We start from the raw sequence: 26,802 nt of genomic DNA, 5'->3' as shown, positions 1-26,802 counted from the left end.
TCTCTTTAACATTTCATATAACAGTGGTTTGGATCTAAAGAACTCCTTCAGTTTTACTTTGTCCTGGAAGCACTTTCTCTGCCCTTCTATCCTGAATGACAGCTTCACTGGGTAGAGTAATCATGGTTGTAGGTTTCTGACTTTCATTACTTTGAATATTTCTTGCCAGTCCCTTCTTGACTGCAGGATCTCCTTTGAGAAATCCGCTGATAGTCTAATTGGGACCCCTTTGTACATAATTCTTCTCTTCTCCCTTGCTGCTTTTAAGATTCTCTCTTTATCCTTAATTTTTGACATTTTGATGATAATGTGTCTTGGAGTGGTTCTCCCTGGGTCCAGTTTTTCTGGAACACTCTGTGCTTCCTGGACCTGTAAGTTCATTTCCTTCCCCAAATTCGGGAAGTTCTGCTTCATTATTTTCTCACATAATTTTTCAATTTCTAGTTCTCGTTCTTCACCCTCTGGCAATCCAATAATTCGAATGTTCATTTGCTTATAGCTGTCCCAGAGGTTTCTGAGCCTGTCCTCATATTTCTCACTTATTGTTTCCTCTTTCTGCACCGATTGATTGTTTGTTCCCTCCCTATGTTCCGACTTGTTGATTTGATCCATGGCTTTCCCTTCCTCACCCCTTGTCATGTATGTATTTTTGTTCATTTCAGCGGGACTAGCCTTCATTCCTTCCCTGTCTTGATTCAGCCCTGCTGTTAGGTCTGTAAGTTGCCTTATGACTATAGCTCTGAACTGAGCTTCAGAAAGATTCGCTATTTGTTCATCGGTCAAGGCCTTTATTTGTTTTTTCGTTAGCTGTGTGATTGGTATTTCAATCATTAATTCTGCCATTCTGACCGTTTTGTTTATCTTTCCTTTTTGGGAGGGGCGATGTCACACCTCCTACACTATATTGGGAGGAGCCCTGTGTGCTCGTCACAACCTGGTGACCTTTCTCACCACACTGTGGCGCTTTGTGTGGGGGCGGGGGTTCAAGATGGATTCCTGTTGTTACTCTCCACTGAGGAACAGGGAGCATCCTCCTTTCCCACAGTCCAAGACAATGGGGTTTGCCCTCCCCGGCGTTGAAATTGCAAGCCGACGGGTCTGGTCTGCAGCCGGGGCCGGCTCTCAGGCGCTTCTCTCCTCCCCCCAAATACGGGTGTCTGCTTACTGGGTCCCACTGTTTGCTGCTGTGGCTGCCGCTTCTAACACAGTTTGATCTTTCAGCCGCGGTCTCACCCTTCCTACCCGTCTGGATGAGCACCACATTTTTATGACTTCATATGCTGGACTTCCATGTAGCTTTAATTTCTGGAACTTCTGGTTATTTTGTGGTAGTTGTCCTTCTTGGTTGTGGAGGGAGACAGAGCATGTCGGTCTATGCCTCCATCTTGGCCGGAAGTCTCCTTCTTTAAGTGCCATGTATCATGTGTGTGTGTGTGTGTGTGTGCATGCAAACACACACAAGTGGTACAACAGTACTCACCTATACAAACAAAATAAACTGAATATCTGTGGGCCCCTCATAAAACATGAAATCTGAAATGTCATTTTGGCTTCAACCCTTCTTATTTAATTTAGAAATAAAATCTCACAAGTGACATTGAGACTGAATCAGTTTCTTTATCTTAATGGACAAGGTGGCACGATGAGCTGACTGAAGAGGTTTCTTCTACTCTCCTATTTTAGAATACAGAGGCCATAATTTAAGCAGTGAGACCCCAATTTTTACTTTATTACTTAAAGTGACTTGTTGTCTAGTATTGCACATAATCTGCTTTCAAACACATGGAAGTTAGGACCACCATGGGACAGTTCTCTTTTGTCATTGGAGTGTATTTTGCTTTTGTCTGGGCTCAGAGGGAAATCCACATCAAATCAATTTGAGTAACAGGTTCTAATGCTCATATCAGAAAGGTAAAGGCAAGAATTTATCTATTTTCCAAGTCAACTATGAACTAGACCATTCCTGTTATAGATATGGATGTCAATCATTTTACCTGCAAAGTATCACATCTTTAGTATAGAGAGGTTTGTAGCAAAAGTCTTCATGTGAAGGAAGACCGATGGTTAATGACTCAACCAAAACTAAAGCAGTGCGAATGTTTGCCAGCCCTAGTCGCCACCTCAACCCCCTAAATAAAGACTCTTTGAAGGAAAGAAAAAGAAAGAAAAAGAAAACTAGGAAACTCAGGGACACTGACTATTAACTAAAAAAGTCGAACCCGCTTGCCACAGCATCTTGAATTACAGATGCTACAACTCAGCAATGGATCTCAACACTCAGTAAGCCTGAGATGAGGCTCTTAAAAGACCGAGAAAAAAAAAGTGTGTTAATATTTTTAAGTCATTTCAGTTTTCAAAATATTTATTATTTGAAACAATTTGAAAGCTTATGGGGCATAAACATTGATGCACCTGATACTTCAAAGGTGAGCTTTTCTGCTTTCTGTAGGGATGGTTCTGGGCTAGAATTCAGCTCCCTAAGGCACCTGCTCAGAAGCACAGCATCTGTAACTGACACTGGCAACGGTACCAGGCCTTGCCCACACAATGCTCAGAAACAGGCTTCCAGGGGGCCTCACAGGGCACATTGTCCTGTGTGCCATGCAGTTCCTCCTGCAGCATCTCAGCTTCTGACTGGGAACACCCAGAAGGGGTATAATTCTCCTGAGGTGTTGGGCAACCATCACAGTTAGAATGTTTGTCCAGATATTGAGTCAAAATCCGTCTCCCTATTGTCATTTGGCCTTTTAGAGCATCAGAAAATAAGACTCTTTTACATATTTAGAAATGGCTTTCCTGCCCTCTTTTAAAAAAGAAACTTCTTTAAGCTAAACATCTTTCACATGAGATAATTTTTAGACATTCACCAGCATGGTTCTACTGGATACATTATAAGTTGCAATGTCCTTTAAAAAATCCAGTCCCCATAATTCAAAGCAGAGTTTTCAAAGTGTTCTTGCAGCTTCAGAGTTCAACTTCTTTCTCTTAACTGAGCACAGGAAGACACACTATTAATAGCTATATGGAATAATAGCTATTAATAATAGCTTTCCTCACATTGACACTAGCTCTGTGGGACTATGGGCAAGGTAATCACTCTATACCTCTTGTTTCCTAATGTGTAAAGGGGAGATACTGAAAATTAAGTCTAACGCACTGAAAATAGTGCCTGGCACATAAAAAGTGTTCAATAAATGGTAGCAATTAATATTACTAGTGTTGTTTTGTATATTAAGAATCAATGGACAGTATCACAACTTTAACTTAAGAAAGGAGGGAGGCAGGAAAATAAAATTGATTCACATAACTAAAAAGCCCAGTGAATATATCTTTTTTTTTGGTGCAGCTGCGTTCAGGGAATGAGACCGCGTAATAAGGACACACTTTCTGTTTGTCTCTATGACTTCCCTCCTCTCTGGTCCAGGCTCACACCCAATCCTCTCAGCAGCTCACATAGAAAATTTAAACCTCTTTCCTAATAGTTTCAATAGGAGTATTATCTCATTGACTCTGACTGCCTTGGCTTTGGTCACATGCCAATCCCACACCCAATCACTATGGCCTGAAGCATGCAATGATCTGGTTGGCCAGGCTAAGGTCATATACCCACCCCCGGAGCTGATGGGCAGGGAGGCAGTATCATAAGGAAGATTAAGGTGCAGTTATCAGCAGAAGGGTGATGGATGGTTTTGCCTAGCCAGCTGATTCACTTGTTTACATATTCCCTTTGTCTGATGTTGCACCGCACTGGCTGGCAGGGGTAAGCGGCTGAGATAGAGGATAGATGCCTGAGTCTTCCCACTATATCACTGGCTTCGAAGGAAGCTGGTTTCTTTTTCAAGGTTGTGCACTGGCAAAATTAGGAGTTAGGGAAAACAACTCAAATTTTCTATTCTGTGTTTAGTCTCTCTTTAGCTATCCTTGCTATCCTGTGAAAACAAACTAGACCAAATCCAATAACTCGACCCAACACAACCAACTAACTAACCAGCCAACCACCTTGATGAAAACCATTTATCAAGCTTCAGGAGTGAGGATGAGGGGGGAAATGGAAAGAAATGGTTTTAGCAATTTTTCTTTATACTTTAGTAGTTCTTAAACTTCAGGGCAAGAGTCATGTATGATAAATGGTAAAATGCAGATTCTCAGGCCCCACCTCAGAAAGTCTAATTTTCTAGTGGGATTAGCTACAGCCCCAGTATACGCATTTTAATAAGTTTTCCAAGTGATTCCAACACAGATGGCCTCTGTGTCATACTTCCAAAAGTTATAGAAAGAAATTAGCATGAATGTTTTTGTTGTAATGACCTTCAGCATCATGTGATAGGTTCCCTTACTCTCAGCTCCTGAATCTCTGGCTGGGAAATGAATAAATAAAATTGGCAGAAATTTCCCGTTTTCATTTCTCTTTAAATTCAAGTAGAGAGCATTCAAGCTGAACGATTTGTTTGGGGATGTTCTGCGGAATGAAGAAACCAATCAAGTTGTTAATAAAGATGGCAATTATCAGTTAGCAATCACTGATAAGAAGCTATCTCCTTAAAGTATTCACTTCCTTAATATTAGGCAAACTCTGGGTCACATGACCCAATGAGCTGTATTTTGAATGAAAACAAGAAGAAACGATTAGAGTGCATGTCGTGTTCTAAGTGCAAGTATGGTTTCGTTACATTTCTGTAGTTGTGTGTGATGGGAGTGTGTGTTGATACTGGTTTGTGATGGAAAATGTATTTCTTACTGTGAGTCATGATCAAAACAATGGGAAGCATATGCCCTAATCTGTAGTGACTCTGGAGGGGTATTTAAGTTCCTGTGTTTCTGAGAATTTCTTTGATGTGTAAATGACGTGGACCACACTGCTCACCGGGGAATGGGCTGTAACTGGCAAGAGCTCATGAAATTGATGTCCTCACCAGACTCGCAGCCCTGCAGCACAGTCTTAATTTGTTTAAATAAAGATGGAGTAGGCAGGTGAAAGACATTGATGCACATAATAAGATTAAATTAGTGGGAGCTGGCAAGAAAGCAGGCTCTTTCCTGAAAGTGAAAATAGAGAAATGAGGGAATATCAAATTAGTAAAATTGGAGGAGGGTCATAATTAGAAAGAAGGACCCAGCTGCAGGAAATTTGGGGTATGTGGGAAGGCTGCTGTGGTAATATAATCAGGATATCACTGATTTGTGAAGGAAGGTCCCTCTAAGAATATGCCCTATTTCATTAGGAAAGCACCTTGACAATGCATCTTGCTAATGGTTGAACTGATAAAAAGAACTAAAAAACAAAACAAAAATGTGTTTGTTTTCTTCCTTGTCCTAGAACTCTACAGATGAGCCTTCTGAGAAGGACGCTCTTCAGCCAGGCCGGAACCTGGTGGCAGCCGGCTATGCACTCTATGGCAGTGCCACCATGTTGGTCCTGGCCATGTCGTGTGGTGTCAACTGCTTCATGTTAGACCCGGTGAGAGACCCTGTGGGAGGTTAGGAGCTTGGCTGATGGCTGTGAATGTGTGTCTGTTATGTGTATGGGGGACTGGGTGGGAAGAGTTACATACAGGTGGGAGATGAGGTCTACAGAGGGAAAGAGATGAGGTGGGGAAGTGAGAGAAATGGAGTTCAATGTGTATGTCATGAAATTATTGAGGTGCTAAATAACATCTCTCCAGAGATTAAAAGGGGTCCTTTGTTCCAAGATGAAATCTTTAGAACAGACATTACTCAACTGACTCAAATGTCCATTGAGGCCAGGCAAACCCTATAAATGAGTAAAGTATGCTGGGGAAGGCAGGCCAGGGGTGATGTTGGGGCCTGCAGTGAACTGGAGAGGGATAGTAACAACTGCCAAGGCTTTCAATATTTAAGAAACAGTGCTTTTTTGTTTTTTAAATGTGATGTTTCTGGATTTGTAAAACAGCGTGCTAGCCAACTAAAACACATTTATGACCCAGATGGGGCCTGTAGATGATTCTTTCACCACCCACTGTATTCATTACTAGCTTATTTTCCTGAGGTGAACAGGTATCCTAATTAAAGCATTGTTTCCTCAAAAATAGCCATCAAATTTATTTGACGTGCATATGCATGCAAACCTTTAGTTAAACTTTGCAGTTCTGACAAGGCTTTGATGAACTTAAGAGCTTGAAAATCAAGAAGGAAATGAAGATAATTCCTTAGTCCAACTTATTAAAAAAGGCTGCCTTATGGAGAGAAGCCCAGTGTGCCATGAAAAATACTTATTAGCAGTTTTAATTTGTGCATAGTTTCTTCTACATATCTATTAATTGGAGTTAATTATTTATTGAGTTAGATGACAATTTCAAGAGAGCAGCTATACTAGGGAAAAAACTTTTTAAAATATCTGGTGCAACTAAATCCACCGTTGACCACAAATTCCATAGAATAATCTTTAATAGGTCAGTATGTTCATTGTGTGTTTGGTCCAGTGTCCCAAGGGGAAAAGAATTCGGTTTATAAACACCTTTTAGTTTTGTAGATGTCCTTGGATGACATTAATGAAACATTATTTATTTGGTGCTTTTTGCTGACAAACTGAATACAAAGACAAACAGATGGCTAAAGTCCTGTGAGGGGTGGTTGCTCAGGGTGAGGTGTGGGACTTGTGTGACAGGTCACACAGAGGGGAGCCTGGGCTGCCTTTGTCCCTGTACTCTTGCACAACTGGACTTCGCCTCCTTGGAAGTACCGGTGCTTAATAAATAAACAAGGGTGGGGCACCAGCACTCGGTTAAGCCTCCAAAGGAGGTGAGCTCAGGGAAAATAGTTGCAGAACCAGAGCACAGTTCATGTGGAGCCCAGGGTGCAGTTTCAGAAATCATCAATGAGTGCTGATTTAACATGTCACCAGACACTTCCTGCTTCCCTGACATTCTTCTGGTGACTTCTCTGTTACCTTTGCATTGATGGGCCTGTAGAAAAAATTAAATCTCTTCCTTGTTCTAGATTGCAGACTGACGTCTCCAGGAGTAAGTTTCAGTGTATTTGGTAGTCTTTTGCTTTCTTCACACATAATAGCTGCTCTGTGTTTGGAAGAACAAGGAGGGCCTGCTGTCCTGTCCTATCCTATCCCCTGCTGGCTGCTGTGCTATCCCCGCTGGCTGCCCTCCCAAGATCTGACTAACCCTCTGATGGCTGATGTTGGCTGGGGGTGAGCCTTGGACCGGCTTAGCATTTTCTTTAAATTTTGGCTTGCTGAAGGACAGGATGAGGGTTTCTACTAGAAAGAACCCCAACAGCTATATTTACATTAATGAAGGTTTTCCTTCAAAAAGCTTTCAGTCGCTTGTCTCCATGTACAGGGACTCCCCTCGACATCCTGTGTTCTCTGGCCAGGCACCTCGGTGGGGTGTCTACACAACATGGCTGCAGAGCTCTGCAGCACCTGTTATGCAATGGCTTAATTTTCCAGAGTTTTTTTTAAAAATCATTTACTTTTTTATTTACTTAGTTTTCTGACCATAAAAGAATATTTCTACATATTTGTGGTCCAAACAGTTGGAAATACCAAAAAAATAATAAAAGAAAAAAGGAGAATCACTTGCAGTGACACCTCTCAGTAACCACTGTTAACTCGAGTCTCCTTGCTCTCCTTTCCCTTACGCTTCCTCCTTCTTTCCCTCCTCCCTCCCTCTGTAGTTCCAACATGCTCTGTATTGCCAGAAACCAATATTTGCTATGGGGATAAATGGTGGGGGAGAGATATGTTTATGGGGCCTCCCTCCTTCTAACTCTTGCCTCCATGGAGCACCTCCTGCCCCAGGTCAGCAGAGCCCCAATCACCTTCTCCTCTGACACATGGGAGTCCCAAGCAATCCTCAGTCCAGAGCAATAGGAGTTGTGAGGAACTTTTCCTCCAAATTCCAATCTCTTTTTAAGAACCTAAGCTTCAAAGGCACCAGCTTAGCATTGGGACTTTGTGGGAGGACATTCTGAGAAATACTTTGTGAGTCATTAAGCAAAGGCATCTGGAGTTATATTTGCTGTGAATGAAAACTCAGGTTTCTACTCTTTACTATAGCAACACTCAAAAGGGAAACATCAGCAGGTAGAAACAGAAATCTGAAAGCAGCCCTGAGCGTGTTGCTGTAACCTAGCTGATAGCCACTTCCAGTCTGCACCAACATTTTTTTTAAGTATATTTTATTGATTATGTTGTTACAGTAATTCCAATTTTTTCCCCCTTTGCTCCCTTCTGCCCAGTACCCGCCCTTCCCTCCATCAATCCCACACCCCTTAGTTCATGTCCATGGGTCATGCATATAAGTTCTTTGGCTTCACCCTTTCCTATATTATTCTTAACTTACCCCTTTTATTTTGTACCAACCAGTTACGCTTCTTAGTGCCTGCACCATTTCCCCATATCTCCCCCTCCCCCTCCCAGCTGATAACCCTCCAAATAATCCCCATACCATGATTCTGTTCCTATTCTTTTTTGCTTAGTTGGATTTTGTTTCTATTTTTTAGATTCAGTTGTTGATAGTTGTGAGTTTGTTGTCATTTTAGTGTTCATAGTTTTGATCTTTTTCTTAATTAAGTCCCTTTGACATTTCATATAATCATGAACTCCTTTAGCTTTACCTTGTCTAGAAAGCAGTTCATCTGCCTTTCCATTGCAAATGATAGCTTTGCTGGATAGAGTAATCTTGGTTGTAGGTTGCTTTTCATCATATTGAATACTTCTTGCCAGTCCCTTCCTGCCTGCAAAGTGTCCTCTGAGAAATCAGCTGATTGTCATATAGAGACCTCCCTGTAGGCAACTCTCTGCCTCTCTCTTGCTGCCCCCAGGACTCTCTCTTTATCTTTCACATTTGGCATCTCAGTCATGATGCATCTTGGCGTGGTCCCCTCTGGGTTCAGCTCACGCAAAACCCTCTGTCATTCCCAGACCTGTATGTCCATCTCCTTCGCAAAATTTGGGAAGTTTTCCTCATTTTTTTCAATTCTTGCTTCCTCATTCTGCACTGGTTGACTGTTTTTTCTTCCTTATGTTCCAAATCATTGATTTGAATCCAGGTTTCCTTCCCTTCACCATTGGTTTTGTGTAGATTTTCCTTCGTTTCACTTACCATAGCCTTCACTTCTTCTCTTATGCGTTTGCCATACTCAAGCATATCTGTCAAGCCTGTGAGCATCTTTATCACCAGTGTTTTGAATTCTACATCTGTTAGGTTGGCTATGTCCTCATCGCTTAGTTCTCCCACTGGAACCTTGATTTGTTTCCCCTTTTGGGCCATACTTCTCTGTCTCCTCATTCTGACAGATTCCTGTGTTTGTTAGCCTCCGCATCCCAGGTAGAGTTGTTGCTCCTGTTACATTGTAAGGGGCGGAGCCTTAGGGATTCATCAGTACAGAGCGACCTGTTTCATCATGTTGTGGTGCTGTATGTGGGGGAGGGGGTCTGAGAGGGAACAATGCTGCCTGCTCAGCACGCGCCTCTTTTCCAGGCACCTCTCCCACTTCTGCACTGTACTGCTGCCCCTCTAGCTGCTGCCCTGGCCATCGCTCCCAGGGTGGGCAGGTGTGCGGATGTTCTAGGACCCTGGGGGCCCTTTAAACAAGGGGGCTCTGCTGAGACCAGCAGTTTATGCCTCCATCCAAACCCCTACTGGTCTGCACAGTCAGAAGCAATGAGGCTTGATTTTCCCTGATGCTGGGACTGTGAGCTGCAAGGTCCAGTGAGGAGCTGGGAACACTCCCCAGGTGTCCCTCCTGACTTTTTAAAACGTGTGACTGTGCTTTCTGCCATCCTCCCACTGCTGCCACTGCTGCCACTGCTGCTACCACCACATCGTGTCCTCTCCATCCTGGCTCCGCCCCTCCTCCCTGTCTGGAGAGTATTTCTTCTTTATATCTTTGTTTGCTGGACTTCCATGCAGTTTGATTTTCTGGAACTTCTGGTTGTTTCTAGATTTGAGGTAGTTGTATTCCTTCTTAGTTGTGGAGGGAGTTGCAATGTGTCTGTCTATGCATCCATTTTGGCCAGAAGTCCTTTTTTTTTTTTTTTTTTTGAGGAGGCATACACATCTTATGTTGCTTTGGATGCACAATTCTTATTCTCCCTGAGGGTTTGCTGTTGTTTTACATATTTCTCTCTTCCATATTTTTGAATGTCTTCTTTCTTCTTCTTTATCCTCACTTGAGGACATGCTTATTGGTTTTAGAGAGAGAGGAAGGAAGGGAGAAAGAGAGGGAGAGAATCATCGATGTGAGAAACATCTATTGGTTGCCTCTCCTATGTGTACTGACTGGGAATTGAACCTGAAAACTTTTGGTTTACTAGATGATGCTCCAACCAACTGAGCCACACCAGCCAGGGCTATTTTCTTTCATCTTTTACTGAAACCATTTAAAAGTCAAAAGTCTCCTTTACCCCCTGTCAATGTCTGCAGCAGCCTCTTGTCTTCCCTGGTTCCTTTCCAGTAGTCCCACCAATGACACCTCCTGGCCCTGGCCCTGCTCAAAGCTGGTGGAGAGGTGGGCTGGAGGCATAGGTGTTCCAGGGGCATGAGAAGCTCCCTGTGCTGGTGGACATTTCACAGTGTGTGCAAATATTGAATCATTGTGGTGTACACCTGAAACTAATATAATGTTACGTGTCAGTTATTCCTCAATAAGAAAAACTTGCAGAACAAAAACCAGATTCCTGGTACTGATACGTGAGTGTGACCGCTGGCCTTGCACCCCTACCCCCAGCTCAGCCCAGCCTAAGCCAGTCTGCTGTACCCTCACACGGGCCAGGGAAGAGGGCTCATCACCTCTCCTTCCTCTTTCACAGGCCATTGGAGAGTTCATTTTGGTGGACAGGGATGTGAAGATCAAAAAGAAAGGGAACATCTACAGCCTCAATGAGGGCTATGCCAAGGACTTCGACCCTGTTGTCACTGAGTATGTCCAGAGGAAGAAGTTTCCACCAGTAAGTGAAGGCTCTTTTCCACTTTTTCTTGGCAGAATAAAATCAGGATGATTAAGCCCGCTGGATGAATGAATTCATGGCAATAAAATGTGTTTCACTTCCGGGGTCTCTAATCCCGGATGGTACAAAAAGTGGTTTTGCACCCAGGTATCTGCTCCACAGTGCCTGATGGATTTCTGTCAAATTGTCTCAAGATTGAGGGTGTCCATCTTGGTATGTCTCAGTTACAAATTACTGAATATGAAGAAAAGAAATGGCTGTCTACAGAGCTGCTTCTATGTGGGAATATCCAATTTTGTCACACTCTTGTCAAATGCCACTGATGACTACTTTGTTCTGAGGAGGAAGCCCAAATGTTGTTAGCAAGACATTCAGGGCCCTCAGAGCTGACCCCAGGCTCTCTTTCCAGCTTTATCATCTCTCCTTCCACCTTACCTTGGATTCCCCTCATCCCTGCCCCACCCTCAACTCCTTCCTAGGACCCAGGTAGACAGCATTTGCTTCTCTACGTTGTTTGCTTGTGTACCTCCCTCTCCTACAAAATGAAAACTCTACCCTCTCTAGATTGGAAAAATCATTCTTAAGCTGCAAGGTTCTGCTAAGTAGTACCATTTTTGTGATGCCTGCCCCAACCCCATAGCCAGAATCAATAGCACCCTCCTCGGGGCTTCTGGAGGTAATTTGACCTACAGTAAGATGCATGCGAGACTGTCTCCATTGTTCCATTTTTCTGCTCCTTGGGAACAGAATTTTCATCACATTTCCTAGTGAAGACCTAAACATGCACCGTGTAGGTGCTCGCTAAAAAATTGTTGAATCAAATAAGTGTAGAGGACACACAGAAGACTCCCTTTCTTTCTTTTCTGCGATCCTAATTATTGCTGGTCTTAACCTTGCAGGATAACTCAGCCCCCTATGGATCCAGGTATGTGGGCTCCATGGTGGCTGATGTCCACCGCACTCTGGTCTATGGAGGGATCTTTCTGTATCCAGCTAACAAGAAGAGCCCCAAAGGAAAGGTAAACAGATCCTCTAAGAAGCAGTGGATTTCATTTGCAGTCAGGAGATTTGACTTAGGAAAAAAAGAAAGACTGATAGCTGTTAGACTCTGCAATAGGAAGCTAAGGATGTGTCTAGCATATTCTTCTCTATATTAAAGGTTGTCCTGGTTAAAGCCAGGCAATATCAGCTAAAAATGGCCTCTGCAGAGCCCTTCCATTGCTAAAGATAAGTAATGGTGTTATGGTCAGGAAGGGACTAAAAGTGCTCAGTGCTTCCAGTGGGCACAAGGTTTGGCTTGAGCAAATAAATTCCATTCATAAAGAGAAGCGAAATGTTCAGCTCCATTACTGAAGAAGCAAATCAAATATGTATTACAAATAGAGGTTGTCTTTGATTGCTTTTAAAAGGCATAAAATAGAAATAACTAATGAGCTGACATTTGCTGCTTGGAAAATGGTACCTTTCTAGGGAAGGAAAGAGCCTCAGGGGAAACCTAGAGCTTTTAGGTAAGCTGTTACCATTGACTGCACCAGTTAATGCCCACAGCATTTTCTAAGCGGGGGTGGGAGCTCTGTGGCTTAGGTTGGCTAAATGTCTACTTTTCTTCTACACAGAGGGACAGTGTTTCCTTCTGAAGTATTGCCCTTTTGTTTTTCCCAAAAACAGAGTGTCTTTTTTTTTTAATAGGAGAGAAGGAATAGGAACAATAATCTCCTTAAGATAGTTAGAAATCTGTATATTCAGATATGTTCATATCTCTGTTGACAGCACATGGTGTCCATTTCACTGAAGGCATTCTTACTTACTGAACATGCCACTCATGTCATAGCAACTGCATGCATCCCAACTGATGAGATTAGCCTGCTTCATAGCAATTTTCTCTAATGCCTTAAAAATATGGTTCCTTAACACAAATACTGAGGGCCCTTCTTTAATTCAGTTTTGCAAATCTGACCATGTCACCTGTATGGAAATAGAGTCAGGAAACACCTGCAAAAAGCTGTCTGCTCAGTAGGTAGACTGCATGAAAATACATACAATAAAAAAGTTAATATTTAAAAGTAAATGCCAAGGCATATAATATAGTAAATCCTAACCCTCAAGCCTTGGGAGAATTATAAAAGGAATGTGCATAGAGTTGCAGACAATATTATACTGTTTGGAGGAGCCAGTCTGCTTTCCAGATGTCTGCAGCCAGACACAACCATGAATTTTTGCATGCTTTTAGAATAGGCAAAGCTCCATCCAAAATACACATAGAATCACTCATTAGGTCCAGTTTCTATGCTATAAAGAGTAGGGAACCATCAGTTCTGCCAATATGTCATTCAATACTGAGTCCAGGTGGTCTGTTTCAATTTGCATCAAGCAATGTATTCCTGCCTCTGGCTTGATGAATGGCTTAATTTAACCAAATGGCTAAATTACCATTTGGTCTTATATGCAACCTTTGGCAGATGTGTGGCGGCTTTTACAACCTCAATGAAGGAAAGGGCGACATTACCTTGGAAACTTCCACGAGCTCTGCACTGTTTTGTTATAGAATAAATTCCCTCTCTATGTAATAGCTTCTGGTGTGAAGAAGCTACCCTTGGCTCTTGTTTTCCAGTTGAGACTACTCTATGAATGTAATCCAATGGCCTACGTCATGGAGAAGGCTGGAGGATTGGCTACCACCGGGCAGGAAGCTATATTAGACATCGTTCCCACTGATATCCACCAGAGGGCGCCAGTCATCTTAGGGTCACCTGAAGACGTGTCTGAGTTCTTGGAGATATATAAGAAGCATGCTGCCAAATGAAGAGCTGATTTTTCCCACATTAAAAAACAAACAAACAAACAAAAAACAGCCTTTTATCTGGACTTTTATTTCACATGGCACTACCCCATTCTGACTGTGCATTTTACAGTCCTTAGAGCAGAAATAAAATGCACAGATATCTTCACAATCAAATGCTGTGTAATGCTTGGTGCAGCCTAACCAAAGTGCTATCTATATGATGCCGCTGATAGTCAAGATATATTTTGAATGGATAGAGGAGAAATAAACATATTTTTCCTTTTTTTCTAAAAATAGTCTTTTTGCTTTGTGTCAAACAATAGTAATAGTAATAACAACAGTTAATGGATATAATATTAGGTAACTCATCTAATCTTCACAGTAATGTTATGAATTAGATACTATGAATAACTCATTTCATTATTACATCATAATAAAATGGAGGACAGAGAGTTGAAGCAGTCTGCCTAAGGCCTCCAGCCAATGAACAACAGAGCTCAGGTATGAATCCAGGCTGTCTGGCCACTAAGCTTGGAGTTAGCCTATTGTTTTTCCTGTGTATTGTCTGTTCAGGTCTGGGAGTGCAGAACTAACCTGAGCAAGGCCATTTATGCTCCCCTGGGAACTGGAGAGGTGATGTTAGTGGTGGTGCCCATCTACAACCTCTTGCCCTCTCATATGTGGTTCTAATTATCTGAATTACAAATAAAATTTATGTTATTACTCAACGGTGACTTTTTTATCTTTACATTAGCATGGGTGAGTTTTTTTAAAATATATTTTATTGATTATGTTGTTATAGTAGTTCCAATATTTTTCCTCTCTGCTCCCCTCTGCCCAGTACCACCCTTCCCTCCAGCAATCCCACCCCCCTTAGTTCATGTCCATGGGTCGTGCATATAAGTTCTTTGACTTCACCCTTTCCTATATTATTCTTAACTTCCCCCTGTCTATTTTGTACCAACAGATTATGCTTCTCAGTGCCTGCACCATATCCCCATTTCTCCCCTCCCCCCTCCCAACTGATAACCCTCCAAATGATCCCCATACCTATGATTCTGTTCCTATTCTTTTTTGCTTAGTTGGATTTTGTTTTTATTTTTTAGATTCAGTTGTTGATAGTTGTGAGTTTGTTGTCATTTTAATGTTCATAGTTTTGATCTTCTTTTTCTTAAGTAAGTTTCTTTGACATTTCATATAATAATGGCTTGGTGATGATGGGCTTCTTTAGCTTTACGTTGTCTGGGAAGCACTTCATCTGCCCTTTCATTCTAAACGGTAGCCTTGCTGGATAGTGTAATCCTGGTTGCAGGTTGCCTTTCATCACATTGAATACTGCTTGCCAGTCCTTTCCTGCCTGCAAAGTGTCCTCTGGGAAATCAGCTGATAGTCCTATAGACAACCCCCCATAGGCAACTCTCTGCCTCTCTCTCTTGCTGCCCCCAGGACTCTGTCTTTATCTTTCACCTTTGGCATCTCAGTCAGGATGCATCCTGGGTGGTCCCCTCTGGATCCACTCGCCCGAGACCCTCCATGCTTCCCAGACCTGTATGTCCCTCTCCTTTGCAAAGTTTGGGAAGTTTTCCTCATTTTTTTCAATTCCTGCTTCCTCATTCTGCACTGGTTAACTGTTTTCTTTTTCCTCATGTTCCAAATTATTGATTTGAACCCCGGTTTCCTTCCTTTCCCCATCGATTTTGTGTGTATTTTCCTTTGTTTCACTCAGCATAGCCTTCCCTTCTTCTCTTATGCATTTGCTGTACTCAAGCATATCTGTCAAGCCTGTGAGCATCTTTATCATCAGTGTTTTGAATTCTGCATCTGTTAGGTTGTCTATCTCCTCATCTGTTAGGTTGGCTATCTCCTTGTCGCTTAGTTCTCCCACTGGAACCTTGATTCGTTTCCCCTTTTGGGCCATACTTCTCTGTCTCCTCATTCTGACAGGCTCCTGTGTCTATTTGCCTCCACATCCCAGGTATAGTTGTTGCTCCTGTTACATTGTAAGGGGAGGAGCCTTAGGGATTCGTCAGTGCAGGGCAACCTGTTTCACCACGTTGTGGCGCTGTATGTGGGGGAAGGGTCTGAGAGGGAACAATGCTGCCTGCTCAGCATGCACCCCTTTTCCAGGCACTTCCCCCACTTCATATGGGTGCCTCTCTAGCTGTTGCTCTGGCTGTCGTTCCCAGAGTGGGTGGGTCTGCGGATGTTCTAGGACCATGGGGGCCCTTTAAACAAGTGGACTCTGCTGAGAGATTGGCAATATCTGCCTCCACCCTAACCCCCACTGGTCTGCACAGTCAGAAGCAATGAGGCTTGATTTTCCCTGGTGCTGAAACTGTGAGCTGCAAGGGCCGGTGAGGAGCTGGGAGTGCTCCTCAGGTGTGCCGCTCGACTTTTTTAAATGTGTGACTGCCTGTCTGCCGGCCTGCCCCTGCTGCTGCATCAGCATCCTCTCTGCCCCAGCTTCACCCCTCCTACGTGTCTGGATGAGTATTTCTTCTTTGTATCTTTGTTTGCTGGACTTTCATGCAGTCTGATTTTCTGGAATTTCTGGTTGTTTATAGTTTTGAGGTAGTTGTATTCCTTCTTAGTTGTGGAGGGAGACACAGCGTGTCTGTCCTCACCTTCATCTTGGCCGGAAGTCCCAATGGTGACTTCCAAAAACAAAAATCTAACACTTTATTGAACTAAAAAATCCTAATAATGTCTAATGTCTAATTACCGTAAGGAAAAAGATTCATCATAAAAACAAAATTTATGCAAATATAACATTGCTGCATGCAAGTGTATTTCTTACTAGACTTTCTGTGTGGTCATTCACTACCTTAGCTGATCCTGGTTCTTTCTGGACTAGAATTTCCAAGATCATGGCACATAATTATCAGGTTTTAATAAACATCTGCGGTTTCCTTCAGCTCTAGATTAAAGAAAATTTTTTTCAATTATAATTTACATTGAATATTATTTTGTATTAGTCTCAGGAGGACAACATAGTGGTTAGATAATCATATACTTTACTCTAGATTTTATTAAAATTTATTTATTTATTTACTTATACTTGTTAACTTCAAACAGGTTTTTGTGTAAATCCTCCTCCTTTTTCTCCAAACACTCCTTATCAATTCCATGGTTTTCCAACAGGAAAATTAGTTTGATCTTAAGCATTGGCTCTGCTGTTGTCCACTGGGTGGACCCAATGCCAGTATTTTCCCCAAGGCTGGTCCTCACAGAAAAGTCCCCTGACTTGCAAAGCAACTTTTGATTTTTAACAAACTTTTAAGTCAGTCCTTGTAACTTCTGGTCTTCAAAGCACCGAGGGAGATGTGTTAGTCTGGAAGACAGATGGAAAATGATACTCCCCCACCTCAGTGCCATTATGGAACTCCATCCTAACAAATAAAAGCTAAACAGACTGAAAACCCAACAATTCTTTGTGGATCCCTAGGATAAGGGAGGATACATTGAAAACCACTTCCCCAAAGATTAGAGAAACCAGGAGGTGAACATAGGGATCATGGATTGCAGAGAAAAGGCTCACAGGGGGAAACCACCCTGGAAAGTTGTGCCTTAGGAGAGCCCGAACTATGCTTGACAAGTTGCTGGAGGCTCAGTGTAGACAAGTCTGTGAGTTAAAAACTCCTGTCATGGGGGGAGGAAAAACAATATGGTGAGATTACCTCTAGAAGCTTGACCATATTGTCATAGTAAACACCAGAGAAAAATCCCATTGGGCTTCTGGCAGGGTGGAGGGGAAAAGGGACCATTTTGAATACACCAAAGCATTCTTCTCTTCTTAATAAGGCTTGCCTTCAGGGGAAGCTCGTTAACCAGAGCCTAACCTGCTATTATCAGAGCTTGACTGACCTGGGAAGGGGAAATACCTAACTCCAGCCCACTGTAGCCACTCTGTCTCACGTAAGGGGGGAGAAGCAAACTAAAACACTTGTGAAGTTCTCAGTCTAGAGGCATAAGCTCACTGAAAGACTGAGACCTAATCATGGAACTGTATAACATTTTTCCTTCTCCCACACCTCACTATCACATTACAAAAAGCTTTCTACAGTAGTTCCTTTTACCCAGTACATCATGTCCATCTATCAATAAAAAATTACAAGGCATACTAAGGCAAAAAAATACATTTTGAAGAAACAGAGCAAGCATCAGAGCAAAACAAGGCTGAGATGTTGGAATTACTAAACTAAGAATTTAAAACCATCATAATTAATATGCTAAGGGCTCTAATGGATAAAGTAGAAAACATTCTTGAGCAGATGGGCAATGTAAACAGAGAGATGGAAATCCTAAACAAGAACCAAAAAGAAAATAATAGAGATTTAAAAATACTGTAACAGAAATGAAGAATGCCTTTAATGGGCTGGGCATGGCTTAAGAAAGAATCTATGAGCTAGGGACTATAGCAATAGAATCCTTGAAAATTGAAAATAAAAAGAACAGAGACTAAAAAAATAACAGAATATACAAGGACTATAGGACAACTACAAGGGTGTAACATATGTGATGTGAGGATATCAGAAGAAAGAAAGGAACAGAAAAAAATGTTTGAAACAATAATGAAGACTTCCGGACAAGATGGAGGCCTAGACAGACATGCTACATCTCCCTCCACAACTAAGAAGGAATACAACTACCTCAAATCTAGAGACAATCAGAAGTACCAGAAAATCGAGCTGCATGGAAGTCCAACAAACAAAGATATAAAGAAGAAATACTCATCCAGACAGGTAGGAGGGGTGGAGCTGGGGTGGAGAGGATGCAGTGGGGTGGCAGAGGAGCGGCAGCAGCAGGAGAGGTGGCAGCAGCAGGCTGGTGGAAAGCACAGTCACACATTTTAAAAAGTGGGGAGGGACACCTGGGGAGTGTTCCCAGCACCAGACCAGACCAGGCCACACAGCTCACAGTCCTAGTGCTGGAAACAATAAAGCCCCATTACTTCTGACTGTGCAAACCAGCGGGGGTTGGGGCGGAGGAAGAAACTGCCAGTCTCTCAGCAGAGTCTGCTTGTTTAAAGGGCTCCCATGGTCCTAAAACATCCACAGACCCACCCACTCTGGGAACGACAGCCAGAGCAACAGCTAGAGAGGCACCCATATGAAGTGGGAGAAGTGCCTGGAAAAGGGGTGAGTACTGAGCAGGTGGCATTGTTCCCTCTCTGGCCCCTCCTCCGAACACAGTGCTACAATGTGGTGAAATGGGTCTCCCTGTATTGACCAATACCTAAGGCTTCTCCCCTTACAACATAACAGAAGCAAAAGCTCTGCCTAAGACACAGAGGCAAACAAATACAGGAGCCTTTCAAGATGAGGAGACAGGGAAGTATGGCCCAAAAGGGTGAATGGATCAAGGTTCCAGTGGGAGAACTAAGCGATGAGGAGATAGCCAACCTAACAATCACAGAGTTCAAAACACTGGTGATAAACATGCTCACAGGCTTGAAAGATATGCTTAAGTATGGCAAACGCATAAGGGAAGAAGTGAAGGCTATGCTAAGTGAAATGAAGGAAAATCCACAAGAACCAATAGTGAAGGGGAGGAAACCAGGGTTCAAATCAATGATTTGGAACATAAGAAAGAAAAATACAGTCAACCATTACAGAATGAGGAAACAAGAATTGAATAAAATGAGGAGAGGCTTAGGAACTTCTGGGACAACTTTGAACATGTTGTATTATTGGGGGTGCCAGAGGAGAAGAAGAGCAAGAAATTGAAAACTTATCTGAGAAAATAATAAAGGAAAACTCCCCAAATTTGGTGAAGGAAATAGACATACAAGTCCAGGAAGCACAGAGAGTCCCAAACAAGCTAGACCCAAAAAGGACCACACCAAGATACATCATAGTTAAAATGCCAAAGGTTAAAGATAAAGAGAGAATCTTAAAAGCAGCAAGAGAAAAGAAGAGAGTTACCTACAAAGGGGTGCCTATAAGACTATCAGCTGATTTCACAAAAGAAACTTTGCAAGGAAGAAGGGACTGGCAAGAAGTATTCAAGGTGATGAAAAGCAAGGACTTATAACCGAGATTACGCTATACAGCAAAACTATAGTTTAGAATGGAAGGGCAGATAACGTGTTTCCCAGACAAGGTAAAGCTAAAAAAGCTCATCATCACCAAGCTATTATTATATGAAATGTCAAAGGGACTTCGTTAAGAAAAAGAAGATCAAAATTATGAATACTAAAATGACAACAAACTCACAACTATCAACTTAATCTAAAAATGAATAAATAAATCCAGTTAAGCAAACCAGAATCGGAACAAAATCATAGGTATAGAAATCATTTGGAGGGTTTTCAGCTGAGAGGGAGAAGGGGGATAAATGGGGAAATGTTTCTGGGATTAAGAAGCATATTCGTTGGCACAAAATAGACAGGGGGAAGTTAAGAATAATATAGGAAAGGGTGAAGCCAAAGAACTTTTATGCATGACCCATGGATGTGAACTAAGGGGGGTGGGATTGCTGGAGGGAAGGGGGTGTACTGAGAAGAACAGAGCAAAGGGAAAAAAAATTGGGACTACTGTAACAACATAATCAATAAAATATACTTAAAAGAAACAACAGTAACGATGAGAATATACCTCCAGTTAATATCAGACATCAGATCACAAATCCTGGAAGTTCAGAGAACATCAAGCAGAATAAGTGCCAAAAACTACATCTTCAAACTACAAAACAAACAAAAAGAACCCAAGAAAATGATAATTAAAGGTCCTGAAAGAAGCCAGGGGGAATAAATACCTTCCCTAGAGAGAAACAAAGATAAAATCAAATCTCACTTCTCAGAAACCATGCAAACAAGAAAATAGTAGAGTGAATATTTAAAGTGTTGAGAGAAAAATATTCACCAACCTAGAAGTCTTCACTCTGTAAAATTATCCTTCAAAAGTGAAGGAGGAGGAGACGGAGGAGGAGCTGCTGGACAGGAGTGGTGGGGATTGTCAATATTTAAACAGACCACATTAAGAGTGGTGGGGAAGTCTGCTCTGACAGTTTGTCCAGGGAATTTTTGTTGAAAAATGTGATGATTCCTACAGAAAGTAAGCTGAAGTAGATTGCCAACACTGTATGCTCAAAATCTTGGGTACAGCAGAAACAAAGCAATTTAAAGTGATGAAGGATTTGTATATGAATAATGGCCAAGTGTTTGCACTGGTATATTCTATTATAGCTCAGTCCACATTTAATGACTTACAGGACCTGAGGGAACAAATTTTATGGGTTAAGGAAAAAGATGTTTCAGTGATTTTGATTGGCAATAAATGTGACCTGAAAGATGAGCAAGTAGTTGGCAAAGAACAGGGTCAGAATTTAGCAAGACAGTGGTGTAACTGCTTTTAAAGAAGTTTCTACATGTTTTTATAGATGGCCATCCATAACTGCTGCTGAGGCACAGAAAAATTTCCTTATAAAACTCTTCCTGTTCTCCTGGCTTCTGGAATTTTTTAGGTGCCAATTGTAACCTGAAGTATTGTCTTCTTATAGCGTTGGCCCTGATTAAAACTCAAGGTTACAGCTTCCAGTTGCACAACTGTCAGAAATCAAATTAATAACAGCATCTGCGAGCTTCCAATGGGAAGTAAATAGAGCCCCATCTCATGGTCAGATTATGAAAACTGAAAAGGTGTATGCTGTGCCCTCAAACTGTAAGTGAATGTCATACTAGATGCAAAATATAAAAAAGTGAGGCAGGCAACAAAACCTGGATCATGAGAGGTCAAAGGTTAGAAATGATCCAGAGTGTTTTGTTTTTTTTTTTTTAATAAAGGCCCATCAGAACTGACTGCCTACCGTTTATCTGCCTTTCACTTTGGAGAAAAAGTTCAGCCTAGACTTCCATCCAAGGTTGTAGTCTTGCCTCATCCCCTATGGCCCATTATTCAGCAAGACAAAAGCTAACACTGAGACTTCCTAGCACCATAGGACCTCGTTATCCAACTAAAAGGTTGGTCATCAATGAATCCTTTAGATTGATTTATGACCAAAAGGGGGATGTGTGGAAGAAAAGGGGCCACATACTAAACCTGACAAGCTCAGGGGAGGCCTGCATGGTGGTCTTACAAAGTAACCACATAGGATGCTCTGAAATGAAAACTTACTAAGTAAAAGCAAGTCATGGCAGACAGTCATTGCTGTAGGCTAGAATCTTCCATGACAAAAGGTCAGTCTTTACCTTAGTTGAAACTGCTATTGTCTTTTTGCATCTAGGATAGCATACCTTTAGAGTATCAGGTAACTTCCTTTTTCTTCCAAACCAGTGGGGCACAGCATCCACACCACAGACCACAAATCCCCTCATTGTTACTTTCAAGATCATTGTTGACTATCAACTATCTTGTACTCACTTGTGTAAAAGAAGTATGATCTATCATTTTACCTTTTTATCCAATCCCAAAGGTTTCTCCGCTTTGCTTTTTTCTGCCTCCTTAATCTATCACCAATGGATTTTATGTAACCCCTTATGCTTTCTTTTTTGACTGTAATATATAAAATAGGGTGCAAAACTGCTATTTTTTTGGAGCATTTTCTCAATTCATTGAGGTTCTGCTTCTGGGCAATTGTTGTTAGTTTGGCTCAAATAAACTCATAAAAATTCTTTACAAAAAAAATCTTCTGCAAAGTCAAAGATCAACATCAATGAGATATTTTATGACTGGTCTGACAGATAAAGAGAAAACGATGGAAAAGAAACCTAAAAATAAGTCAGGTCTGCTGCTTTATACCCACAGTAAGCGGCAGCTCAGAGCCACATTACAAAAATGAGAAACTGTTGCCTGGCTGGAAAGTGCTAGCGTTCCAGACTTCAGAAAACAAGTGTGAAAAGGCTTCTCCTGTTTTATATATTATGTGAAGAGTTTAGATCTTATATTTGTACAAGTTTCCTGGAGAAAAAAAAAATGCTCTGTGTGTATCTCTTGGAAAATACACAATAGTATTTATCCTTTGCAATAGTAATTATAACAGATGTAAAAATAAATAGACTTAATTCTAATATGATTATGTTATCAAACAGCCATGTGGAATTCTACTACCTGCTTCCCATAAATTCTGGAGGCAGAGGTTTTGGTGAAAAAGGAAGAGAGTCTTTTATTTAAAGGCTATACAATTTTGGAAGAATAATAGGCTTCTGCCTCAAAGCCCATTCCTTTAAAACATTCAAAGACAAAAAATACCTCCATCCTTTGCCAGATCAATTCAAGGCTGCACCAAAATCCCGTCTCCCACTTCAAAATGTTCTCCTTTGGGATATGGAGGTGGTTGTAGCATGATCATACAGGCGGCTTAGCTCATTCTGGGCACAGTCCGGCTTCATATGTCTTTTGGAGTCTGTGCACTATTGGAGTCTTACTTGTTGCACACTGCCCTTTCCTTTGGCCACTATCTGCTGGCCCAGCACCTGCACCCCCTCCCTGTAGCTTCCCTGGTGCTCCTGTCAGCCTGGCCAGGCTGGACCGCAGAAGGCAGTGTCAGTCTCTAGTGTTGCCACTGCTTCTCACACAGAGAGGAGCATGGGGCTTGTAGCCTGGCCACATGGTCTCCAGGGCCTGCTGGCCAAGGAATGCTGAGGTCCCCAACCCCTCCATGACTGGGTGAATGAGGCCAAGGAAAGAGAGCAGGTTTCCACCACCCTCTGTTTAAATCTTCCACCCCAAAATCCTATGCGCTGAGGCAGTGTCCAACTTGCCAGCCAATCCAGGCTAACATCCATTATGTGCATCAGCCCACACAGCATCTCTGACCCTCCTCCTGCCACCATTATCCAGAAGAGGGTAGGAGGGTTTCTAGCCATGTGCAAGGGCATGGGCACAGCATCTCTGCCCTGGGGCAGAGCATTTTGTGCTGGTTTGTTTACCCTCACCTGGGTGTATGGGTCACTTGCCAGCTGTGGCTTCAATCCACCACCCTGAGGTTTCCTGCAACCACTCCCTCACTTTGGAGAGTGCAGCCTTTCTCACTGCCTTGAGGATCTCTCCTCTCTGCCCAGGAATGTAGCCAGATCCCCCCTGTTACAAATATACAAAAAAGCATGGATGCATTTCAAATGTTAGATATTTCTACTATAATCAAATGATTTTATATTGACATTTTTAATCATGATTCCTCCCTCAATCACTAAAAAGTTGAACCATTATACTTTATATCTGTAGTGATGTAGATTATGAAATTTCCCCTGAAAGTCACTGTAGCAGGTAATTTTTGAGTCATTGACTTCTTCTTATATTTAAAAATTATGGAATAGCATTCTGTCATTATGTTAAAATGTGCAAAAGTTTTGAAAGAATTGATCTTTTATGGGAAAAAATGGAACAATTGATTTCTATGGCTTTCAAATATAAGACATATAATATACTAAGCAAATAACTAAAAAAGTGAAGGAGAAATACTTTCTCAGACCAACATTTTTTTGAAGAAATTTGTTGCCAATAGGCCTGCCTTTCAAAAATTGTTAAAAAGTTCTTTAGAGAGAAGGAAAATAATATAGACTGGGAATTGGAATCTACATAAAGAAAGGGAAAACACTGAAGAAGGAATAAATGAAGGTAAAATAAAAACTTTTACTTTTCTTAGTCTTAACTGATCTAACATATAACAGTAAAGTAATAATAACAACAATGTATTTGATTATATGTGTTTATGTATGTTTCTTATGTATACATGCTTATATGAGGTCTGTCTGGAAAAAGTCCAGCCATTGTTAATGTAGTGAGAATGGTTTGTGTGACATTAATGTAACCTGGCAGCCAAGGAGAGTGGACTGGAATGAGCCGACATGAACAGTGATGATGTCACTGTACTTGTCAGTAGGGGCAGTAGATACCGTTGAGTAAGCATGTGTACTGTGTGGTCATCACATTCAAAATGACTGAATGAGTAGAGCGATGAACTTCCATCAAATTTTGCATTAAGCTTGAACATTCCTCTGTGGAAACTATTCGGATGATTTAGAAGGCTGCAGCTATGGGCAACTGGTGAGTGGCAGCTTCATCATGACAATGTGTCTGCTCATGTAGAGTTTTTTGTGAAATATCAAATCACCCACGTAACTCAGCCCCTCTACAGCCCAGATTTGGCATCTTGCAACTTCTGGCTTTTCCCAAAACTAAAATCACCTTTGAAAGGTAAGTGATTTCAGACCATCAATGAAATTCAGTGATTATGATAGGGCAGTTGATGGTGACTGGGAGAACTGTGTAAGGTCCCAAGGTGCCCACTTTGAAGGGGACTGAGGAGTCATTGTCCTGTGTACAATGTTTCTTGTATCTTGTATCTTCTTCAACAAATGTCTCTATTTTTCATATTATATGGTTGGATACCTTCTGGACAGACCTTGTAGGCCTACATCAAAGTAAAATGAATGACAGCAATGATTCAGGGATTGAAGGAAGAGGTTTGGATTATTTGTTATTGTAAGTTACTCACACTACCTGTAAATAGAATAATGTTATTTAAGAGTGGGCTTGGATTAGTTGTAAATGACACTGCAAACTCTAAGGCAGCTAATTTTTTAAAAAATAAGAAAGTAAGTGATAGGCTAGGAAAGAAAATGGAATCATATCAAATGCTGACCTAATAAAACAAAAAAATGCAGAAAAAGAGTGAAAGACAAAAATAGGAACAAAGAACAAAGGCAACAAATAGAAAACAGTAACGAATATGATAAATACAATCAAACTATTTCAATGGTCTAAATTTATCTCTTAAAAGACAGGTTGTTAGAATGGATCAAAACCATGACCCAACTAAATGCTATCTATAAGAAACACACTTTAAATATAGAGACAAAAATAAAGGGATGAAGAAAAATATACAATGCTAACACTAATCCAAGAAAAGAAGGGATAGCTTTATTGATTTCAGACAGAGCAGATTTTAAAATAAAGAAAATTATTAGGATTAAACAAAGGTGGTACATAATGATAAAGCGGTCAAGTCTCCAAGATTATATAAAAATACTTAACATGTATGCATCTAACAGCAGAGAGTCAAACTTTATTAATAAAAAGTGATGGAATTGCTAGGAGAAATAGATAAACCCATTATAATAGCTGGAGACTTCAACAGTCCTCTCTGAGAAATGGACAGATCCAATAGGCAGAAAATCAGTAAGAAGAAAGTTGAACTTAAAAATACCATTAATTAATAACATAAAATAGGGCTTTTTGATGTCTGATGCCTTATCAAGGCTGTAATGGTAACAAATGCTCTTTGAGTTTCCCTGTGCCACCCAAGGATGATAATAAGAAGAATGCTTTATAGTCAGCCAAGAAAGACGGAGACCCAGTGAACAGAAGCAAAGTTTGGGACAAGCTCAATAACCTATCTTGTTTGATAAAGCAACATATGACAAACTCTGTAAGGAAGTTCCCAACCACAAGCTTATAACTCCATCTGCTGTTTCTAAAAGACTGATGAACCATGGTTCCTTGGCCAGGCCAGGCCTTCAGGAGCTCCTTAATAAAGGACTTATTCAACTAGTTTCAAAGCACAGAGCTCAAGTAATTTATTCAAGAAACACCAGAGAAGAGAGAAGATGGCAGAGGAGTGAGGGGAGGCTGCACTTGCTGGCTCCCAAGACCTATCTATAGTTTAGGCTAATTGTGGACAGAACATCTCAGTTAACATCTGGATACTGGCAGGAGTTGAGCCTTGGTGCTGCTGGATCAGAGAAGACCATCTGGGAGCCACCTGTCTGGTGAGGATAGCGGAGGAGAAAGGGATGAGACGGGATTTCTGACTGGCTTGGCTCCCTGAGCTGCAGCTGGCAGTGTGCAAAGACCTTTTAGTGACCCTAGGCTTCCCCAGAGAGGAGTCAGGAGGTGAGCAGGCTCTGCCCACTGGCAGAGCCAGGAGTGGGCCAGGTGGCATCTGGTGCTGAGAGGCAAGAAACAGCATACTGCTGTGTGTGTGTGAATGTGTTTTTCCTTTTTCTTTTTCTCTTGTTTTTTGTGGAGAGGGGAGGAGAGGCTAGGGGTGGGGTGAGATTCTTGAGGAAAGCAGGCGCAGGAAAGCACTTGCCCACTCTCCAACCCTCACTCTGGGTTGCATGAGTGTGCACATGGGAGTGCCCCAGTCCGCC

At 41.7% G+C, this 26,802-nt stretch overlaps 1 protein-coding gene and 1 long non-coding RNA gene across 2 annotated transcripts in view; one reads left to right on the top strand and one right to left on the bottom strand.

The window, feature by feature from the left end:
- The window catches only part of FBP1 (fructose-bisphosphatase 1), a 34,419-nt gene extending 19,982 nt beyond the window's left edge, over positions 1–14,437 (top strand). Inside the window, exons 4-7 of the mRNA XM_090274009.1 lie at positions 5,318–5,458; positions 10,790–10,927; positions 11,827–11,946; positions 13,539–14,437. Of these exons, the coding sequence (XP_090130135.1) occupies positions 5,318–5,458; positions 10,790–10,927; positions 11,827–11,946; positions 13,539–13,730 (591 nt within the window). The 3' untranslated portion in view covers positions 13,731–14,437. The remainder of the gene's footprint in view (positions 1–5,317; positions 5,459–10,789; positions 10,928–11,826; positions 11,947–13,538) is intronic.
- The window catches only part of LOC150012777 (uncharacterized), a 48,405-nt gene that overhangs the window by 1,853 nt on the left and 19,750 nt on the right, over positions 1–26,802 (bottom strand). The gene's annotated exons all lie outside the window — the stretch shown is intronic.

This window comes from Furipterus horrens, unplaced genomic scaffold (assembly GCF_987537825.1).
Source record: "Furipterus horrens unplaced genomic scaffold, mFurHor1.1.pri manual_scaffold_4, whole genome shotgun sequence".
NCBI classification, from domain to species: Eukaryota; Metazoa; Chordata; class Mammalia; order Chiroptera; family Furipteridae; genus Furipterus; species Furipterus horrens.
The sequence above is the reverse complement of the archived record's forward strand: the minus strand, read 5'-3'. Positions and strand labels throughout refer to the sequence as shown.